An 8,622-nucleotide genomic window follows, 5' to 3' on the forward strand; every position below is an offset into this window, starting at 1 on the left:
GAAAAGTACCTCTTTCTCTACCTGCTCTTTCCCATGCATAATCTTATAAACCTCGATCATGTCACCCCTCAGTCGTCTTTTCTCCAAGCTAAAGAGCCCTAAGCGCTTTAACCTTTCCTCATAGGGAAAGTGTTCCAACCATTTATCATTCGAGTTGCCCTTTTCTGCACTTTTTCCAGTGCTATAATATCCTTTCTGAGGCGTGGTGACCAGAATTCCACACAGTACTCCAAATGAGGTTGCACCATCGATTTATACAGGGGCACGAGCTGCGGTGGCTCAAGTGGTTAAGACGCTGAACTGCAGGCTGTGGAAGGTCGGTAGTTCAGCAGTTCGAGACCCGAGTATGCCGCATGATGAGTGAGCTCCCGTCTCTAGTTCCAGCTCCTGCCAACCTAGCAGTTCGAAAGCAAGAAATTGCAAATAGATAAATAGGTACCACTCCAGTGGGAAGGTAACAGCGTTCCGTGCACCTTGGTGTTTCGTCATGCCGGCCACATGACCACAGAGATGTCTTCGGACAGCGCTGGCTCTTCGGCTTTGAAACAGAGATGAGCACCGCAACCCTGGAGTCAGATTCGACTGGCTTTCGAGCAAGGGAAACCTTTACCTTTACTATGATGATACTGGCTGATCTGTTTTCAGTCCCTTCCTAATAATCCCCAGCATAGCGTTGGCCTTTTGGAGCAACTTTTGGAGAGAAACAGCCATCTGGAGGTGCAGATCTGAGTCTGGCCAAGCGCTCAAGCCCTGCTGCTGGTTCCCCTGGAGAAGGGCGTGGTGTAGCAGTTCCTCACCTGGCAATCATCTCCGGCGTAAGGTCTGTTTCCTGCTTGGTGACGGTGGTACTAAAAGCACTGCCTTTTCTGATCCAGTACGTCTTCATAGTCCTGAAAACAAAACACAAAACTTTGTGGTTAATTCCGTCCAACAAAGAGGCAGCCAGACTCCCAAATTCCTATGGCCAGAGAATCCCATGAGAGACATAAGAACATAAGAGAAGCCATGTTGGATCAGGCCAATGGCCCATCCAGTCTGATACTCTGTGTCACACAGTGGCCAAAACCCAGGCTGCGGTTGGGTGTTGCAAAGCATACAAACAGTGTTACAACTTTGACCCTCTGTTTCAGGATCCAGAGGGTGGAAAACTCAATGGCTCAGAGTGATTCACACATGGAATTCACTGCCACAGGAGGTGGTGGCAGCTACAAGCATCTGGAGCAGAGGCCCATCAGTGGCTATTAGCCACAAGATATAGATAGAAACTCTCAGTCTGGGGCAAGGGATGCTCTGTATTCTTGGTGCTTGGGGGGGGGAGCAACAGTGGGAGGACTTCTAGTGTTCTGGCCCCACTGCTGGACCTCCTGATGGCCCCTGGTATTTTTGGCCACTGTGTGACAGAGTGTTGGACTTGATGGGCCATTGGCCTGATCCAACATTGGCTTCTCTTGTGTTCTTATGTCCGGGGCAAGGGATGCTCTGTAGTCTTAGTGCTTGGGGGGGGGGGGGCAACAGGGGGAGGACTTCTGGTGCCCTGGCCCCCTTGCTGCTGGACCTCCTGATGGCACCTGGTATTTTTGGCTACTCTTGTGACACAGAATGTTGGACTTGATGGGCCACTGGCCTGATCCATCATTGGCTTCTCTTATGTTCTTATGACCCAGACAATCAATATGATCCCGTGGACAGAAGGCACCAAACCTGGTTTCAAATGCAGACCACAGCCAAAGACTTGCTTGGCCAGTCACAGGCTATGCCTTAGCTTCCCTTCTAATTTTTGTGATACAAGATCAGATCGATAAGCTGTGGGATTTTATGTTATTTACGTGGTATGTAAGGACCACTTGTATTTTTATGAACTATAAAACACCGTAGCTGCTAATCACAGTGACGGATTGTTATCTGGCTTTACACTGTGATTCCCCGTTTGTTTTTTGGAACTACTATTACAGGCATGAGCGGGAGCAAATCGCCCACAGCACACATGGGATCAGCCAGCAAACAGATCAACAAGGCTTTGCAGCACTACAACACTGTCAGGAACAAGCGATTTTAACCATCTTGGCAGAATCAAGTCCCAGAAACGTAGAATGGACTTGTCCAAACTTACACTTCAGCCAGGAGCTTGCGCTTCTTCAGTTCGCTCTTGTCTTTCTCCTCCAGACCGTCGGCCTCCCCCCGCTGCACCTGAAACAGTTTTTCCCTCACCGCATCCTCCACGCTCTCCACCTAGAGGGGGGAAAGCAAAGATCTTTGAGAACAGCATCCATTCCAGATGCTCCCGTTCGAAGCAAATGGGAGAAGACGCCACACGGGACCCACCACCCAGGCATGCCCATAGTGCCTTTTCCTACATGTTTAATCAGCTCTAGCACACAGCAGCCCTCGGATATAGCGTGTACTGCCTGGCATAAATAGAGAACCCAAGGCAGAAAAGGCATTGGGACCACTCACCGCTCGGAAGACACAGGGCCCTCCCTCTGCACTCTTATCCAGCTGGATCCACTTGTTGGACATGGCTTTGCTGAATCCAACCTTTCCACAGGGCAGTTTCTGCAGGAAAACCACCACAAGGCACAGAATGCCAATAAAGGTTATTGGAATTGGAAGGTACAGGATCAAGCCCCGCTATCCAGGAGTAACAGCCCCAGAAGAAAAAACAGAGGAACTTGAACCAAGATTCACGACAAATGCAAAAGCTGGAATCAGGGATTCTGATAACACAAGGAGCTGCCTCCTACTGAATCACTGGTCCGTCGAGGTCATTATTGTCTCCAGGGTCTCAGGCAAAGGTCTTTCGCATCACCTACTGCCCGGTCCTTTTTAACTGGAGGTGCCGGGGATTGAACCGGAGACCTTCTGCATGCCAAGCGGAGGCTCTGCCACTGAGCCAAACAGTCCCTCCCCATTTCAGGAGCATAAGCACAGTGCTTCAGGTCAGTGAGGGTGGGGGAGAGGAAGAGCAGGTTTTACCATCAGCTCACTCTGGGCCAAACCCTCAAGGGGGATGCTGTTGAAGACCCGGACTTCGTGGCTCCCTTCGCGGACAACTTCTTCGCCTTCAGGCGTCAGTTCCCACTTCTTGGACGTCCGCTGTTCAGCCTCAATCACCTAATGAGAACATTTCCAAGAACAGAAAGTGCTTTAAGGAGAGAGGGTGGGATCGCTTGGCAGAGAAAGCGTCTCAAAGAGAACTGGATAACCAGGGGCCCACCTAGCAAGACCCCAAGTAACTTAGAAGTGCATCTATTTTTGCTGTTCACCTGGTAAAACCATCTGTCACTGGTGTTGACAAAAGTCTCCTATCCTCTCCCTACACCAGCTACGTACTGGGCCAGTGTTCACTGCCATGGTAGACTTATCCCCAGGTTAACCAACCCACTTCAGCCGGCAATGGGGACTCACAATCATTGATCAGTTCACTGAAAACAATGTTTGTGTGCAGTTGAATATTACAACATTCCAGTTTTGTGTGTTTAGAAATCCCCACATATATTTGTAACATTTACAAACACTGAATATGCAAAAATATACAAAACATTCAGACCTTTGGCCTACAAAGGTCAATGTCTGCTCAAATTGGAAGACTGCATTCAGACCTTTGGCCTACAAAGGTCAATAACGTCTGCTCAAATTGGAAGACTCTACAGTTCCAGATGGAGGTATTTTGCATCACCAGCTACCTGATCTTTTAAGCTGCGCCAAGGTTTGAATCCGGGTCGTTTTGCACACAAGTCAGGTGCTCTGTCCCAAACCCTTAAATAAGCTACCATACTGAGTCATCCCACTCATCTATCAAGAGTTGGCTACTTTAATTGGAAGGGGCTCTCCAGGTCTCAGAGGCTGAGGTGTTCCCATCACTTACTACTTGATCCTTTTAACTGGAGATGCCAGGATTTGAACCTGGGACCCTCTAAATGCAAAACAGTTGCACTGCCAATGAGCTACAGCCCCTCCTATGTATTCTCACCTGCAGTCTGAAATAGTAGCTCTCAGACACCAGTTTCATTCTTTCCTGAACTCAACTAGAACTGTACACGAGTAAGAGGATCTTTGGAATAAAGCCAAATACCAAGGAGGTCCATCTTTAAGGATATCTCCTCCATTGAGGAGGGGGTCTTTGGATCTCTCCTCCATTGAGGGGGGGTCAACAGTGGGAGGGCTTCTAATGTCCTGGCCCCACTGGTGGACCTCCTGATGGCACTGGTATTGGAAGAGGCCTGCTGGATCAGACCAGTGGTCAATCTAGTCCAGCATCCTCTCTCATACAGGGGCCAACCAGTTTCTAGTCCAGCATCCCCTCTCACACAGGGGCCAACCAGTTTCAGGGCGTAAAGATAACACCTTCCACTGATGCTGCTTTCCAGCACTGGGATAGAGTGGTTTCCTGCTTTTGAATATGGAGGCTCACACCCATGCCTAGCAGCCACTGATGGATCTCTCCTCTATGAAGATAGATCAAGATGGGTAGCCGTGTTAGTCTGTCTGTAGCAGTAGAAAAGAGCAAGAGTCCAGGAGCACCTTAGAGACTAATTTGTTGGGGGAAGGAGCTTTCATGAGATACTGCTCACTTCTTCAGATAGACCAAGATGGGTGACCGTGTTAGTCCGTCTGTAGCAGGAGAAAAGAGCCAGAGTCCAGCGGCACCTTAAAGTCTAGGAAAATTTGTGGCAGGGGAGGAGCTTTCGTGAGTCACGGTTCACTTCTTCAGATAGGTCAAGACGGGTAATCGTGTTAGTCTGCCTGTAGCGTAGCAGTAGAAAAGAACAAGTCCAATAGGACCTTCACGACGAACACAATTTGTGACAGGGGAGGAGCTTTCCTGAGTCACCTGCAGTCACTTCTTCAGATAAAGGGGATCTGAAAAAGCGAGCAGTGACTTGCGAAGCCTCATCCCCTGCCAGAAACTTTGCTAGTCTTTAAGGTGCTTCTGGACTCTCCTCCATGAATCTAACGCTGCTCATAGCCATCATTACCAGCTCCACAGTCAATTAATTCCTCCAGTTTAATCCCCCCTAAAGCTCTGCTAGATCAGACCAGGGGTCCGCCCCATTCAGCACCCTGCTTGACACAGTGGTTCCCCCCCCACCCCCGCCTGTTCATGCCCTTTGGCCTGAGGCACAGAGCACTGAGGCAGGGCGGTTATTCAGAAGAGGAGCTGTCAGTGGTTAAGTGGTTAGCGCCAACGCTCCCTCTAAGCTGTGGAGACTTGTGAGCAAAAATTGTACTTTGTGAGCTACTGGAATTAAAATTGTGAGCGAGTCATTTGGCTGCTGCATCAATGAGTTTGCTCTGGAGCCATCCTTCCTGAGCGAAGGCAAAAAGGTGTGAGCTGGAGGCTAAAAAACTGTGAGCTAGCTCACACTCACTCAGCTTAGAGGGAACACTGGTCCTGACCAATGCTCCCTCTAAGCTGTGTAGTCGTGTGAGCAAAGATTCTACTTTGTGAGCTCCTGGCATTAAAGTTGTGAGCGAGCGATCGGGCTACTGCATCCATCAGTTTGCTTGGGAGCCCTCCTTCCTGAGCTGAGACAAAAAGGTGTGAGCCGGAGGCTAAAAAACTGTGAGCTGGCTCACACTGACTCAGCTTAGAGGGAACACTGCTTAGCGCTGTACTAGAGCTGGGAAGACCCGGTTGAACCCGATCGATCAATCCAACCCAGACCCGATCGATCAATCCAACCCAGCCAATCCACTTTGGCCCATGATTTATTAATTATTTATTTTATTTACTATTTGCATTTATATCCCGCCCATCTCGCGGGCGGGCTCCCTGAGCCCCCTCGGGCCAGTCGTTCTGCCGCCTGGCCTCCCTCGCAGGGCTGTCGTGCAGATAGAACGGGGCATCACGTGCTCTGCCCCGAGTCACCAAAGTGACAGGCCGGTGCGCGAGGCCACACCACATGCAGGCAGGGCTACCGCCCGCCGCCCCGTTTGCTGAGCGATCGATCGATCAATCCAACCCAGCCAATCCGGGAGCGGCTAGGCGTAGCCCCACCCCCTTTCCGCCGCCGAGGGGGCGTGGCCTCCGCTCACCTCCCCCAGCGCCTGCAGGCTCTTCACCGCCCCGACCAGCACTTGGTGATCCAGGCCGAGCGCCGCGGCCGCCTCCAGGCTGCAGATGCCGGCTTCGGCGGAGGCTCCTGCCAGATCCAGCCGCTGCAAGAGCAGCTCGGCCGCCGAACCGGGCGCCGCCGCCTCCGTCCCCATGGTCGGCGACATGTTCCCGGCGGCCTCTGACAGGCACTTCCGGTGCTTGGGGCCGCAACGGAAGTGACGTCTAGCGTATCGTCTGTCACATGACCCGCCTTGTGTCTCGGCTCACATGTCTCACCGCCCACAGGAAGTGTCGTCGCCCGGCAGTCTTCCGGGTTGGAGGTAGGTCAAAGGGACGTAGCCTGCATTGCTCTGTAGGGGGAGCTCTGGAGCCCGGTCGAAAGGGCGGAATCCGCCATGTGCGGGGCGAAACGCGTGGAAAGAGAAAGAAGCGGAGCAGGCACCCTGGCAGGCCGGGGGCGGGGGGTGGCTCCCTCCCTGCAGGGTAGGCCAGCCAGGCAAGGAGCCTCACAGGAACACAAGAGAAGCCAATGTTGGATTAGGCCAATGGCACATCCAGTCCAACACTCTGTGTCACACAGAGGCCAAAAACACCAGGTCTAGATAACAACAATATATCCTGTGGTTGTAATAGCACTATGACAACAATTTAAAAGAACAAACATATATTTCTAATGGATTATTAAATGATAAAAAATATTACAGTAAAATTTGAACAGACGTTTGGTCCCTCATATAATGTTCTCAAAAGCAATAAATAAATAAATGGTTCTTCCTTCTAATATTTTGATTATCTAATAATCCATTAGAAATGTATGTTGTGATTGTGCTTTTAAATTTTTGTCATAGTGCTATTATAACCACAGGATACATTGTTATTATCTAGTTGTGTTGTGTGTGGTTACTGTGGCTGGGCTAGTTTACAAAAATACCAGGTGCCATCAGGAGGTCCAGCTCTGGGGCAGCCTGGCTTGTCTCCGAATTCATCCTGCGGAATCTAACTAGGATTTCCTTTTTAGGGTCGCCAACCTCGGGAGGGGGGCCCCTGAAGATCTCCCGGGATTGCAACTGATCTCGAGATGACAAACATCAGTTCCTTTCAAGGAGATGGATGCTTTGGAGGGTGGACTCCATGGCACTGCAAAGGTGCTTTTGTGTACTGAGTCAGACCTTTGTGGTCCACCAAGTTCAATACTGCCTACTCAGGCTGGCAGAGGCCCTCCAGGATCTCGGACTTGAGTGGCCAGTCTCTCAGTGGGATGCTCTGGGGATCCCCCGGCATTGCTGTTCAAGACATCTCCATTCGACAGAGATCCGTTTTCCTGGAGGAAATGGAAGCTTTGTAGGGTGGGCTTGATAGCACCCCAGGCTCCAACCCCCCCAGGCCTCTGGTTGAGGCAGTGGCACCCATCTATGGCCTCCCTGAGCTTGCTGTCCCCCGTCTGTCATCTGTCTACTGGCCTTTAACCCATCGTACCATCAGGCCAGAATTTTATAGAAGAAGAGGTAAAAACATAAGAGACATACATATACAAAGTGATGTATTAAGTACATAACAGTTGTGAAACAGTCTTGATACTGGACGCTACAATAAAGGATGATTAGTTACCTACAAAGATTGTAGCATGAATATACACAAGATATAATTACAAACTTCCAACTTTTAACGTTTGTAACTATAATGAATAATAGATGCTGTAGTAAGCATACTTAAGCCATGTTTAATACCAATACATATACATACGTTACCACAGATGAAAAGTTTCTATTAGGCCAGAATTTTATAGAAGAAGAAGAGGTCACACCAGCAGCTGTAAGTGGAGGAGTGGGGAACCAAAACCGGTTCTCCCAGATTAGAGTCTGCGCACTTAACCACTGCACCAAAATAGAAGAACAAGAAGAAGAGATTGGATTTATACCCCGCCCTTCACTACCCAAAGGTGTCTCAGAGCGGCTTACAAACTTCAACGGGGCTGAGAGAGCTCTGGCAGAAACTGCTCTTTCTCAAGAACAGCTCTTATCAGAACCACGGCTTGCCCAAGGTCATCCAACAGACACCCTGTGAGGTAGGTGGGGCTGAGAGAACTCTGACAGAAACTGCTCTTTTTCAAGGACAGCTCTTGTCAGAACTACGGCTTGGCCAAGGTCATCCAACAGACACCCTGTGAGGTAGGTGGGGCTGAGAGAACTCTGACAGAAACTGCTCTTTTTCAAGGACAGCTCTTGTCAGAACTACGGCTTGGCCAAGGTCATCCAACAGACACCCTGTGAGACCCCGGTTCTCCCAGAAGAAGAAGAGATTGGATTTATATCTCGCCCTTCATTACCCAAAGGTGTCTCAGAGCGGCTGACAAACTCCTTTCCCCTCCCCACAACAGACACTCTGTGAGGTCGGCGGGGCTGAGAGAGCTCTGGCAGAAACTGCTCTTTCTCAAGAACAGCTCTTATCAGAACCACGGCTTGCCCAAGGTCATCCAACAGACACCCTGTGAGGTAGGTGGGGCTGAGAGAACTCTGACAGAAACTGCTCTTTTTCAAGGACAGCTCTTGTCAGAACTACGGCTT

General features: G+C 50.2%; 1 protein-coding gene across 1 annotated transcript in view; it reads right to left on the reverse strand.

Annotated features, from left to right (window-relative positions):
* FARSA (phenylalanyl-tRNA synthetase alpha subunit) overlaps window positions 1-7,044 on the reverse strand; it is a 20,106-nt gene extending 13,062 nt beyond the window's left edge. The window contains exons 1-6 of the mRNA XM_015413169.1: window positions 6,990-7,044; window positions 6,037-6,320; window positions 2,974-3,111; window positions 2,455-2,553; window positions 2,111-2,229; window positions 798-890 (exon numbers count right to left, since the gene is read on the reverse strand). Of these exons, the coding sequence (XP_015268655.1) occupies window positions 798-890; window positions 2,111-2,229; window positions 2,455-2,553; window positions 2,974-3,111; window positions 6,037-6,320; window positions 6,990-7,044 (788 nt within the window). The remainder of the gene's footprint in view (window positions 1-797; window positions 891-2,110; window positions 2,230-2,454; window positions 2,554-2,973; window positions 3,112-6,036; window positions 6,321-6,989) is intronic.
* Between the last annotated feature and the right edge of the window lie 1,578 nt (window positions 7,045-8,622).

This window comes from Gekko japonicus, unplaced genomic scaffold, assembly GCF_001447785.1.
Source record: "Gekko japonicus isolate JY-2015 unplaced genomic scaffold, Gekko_japonicus_V1.1 scaffold5468, whole genome shotgun sequence".
Lineage (NCBI taxonomy): Eukaryota > Metazoa > Chordata > Lepidosauria > Squamata > Gekkonidae > Gekko > Gekko japonicus.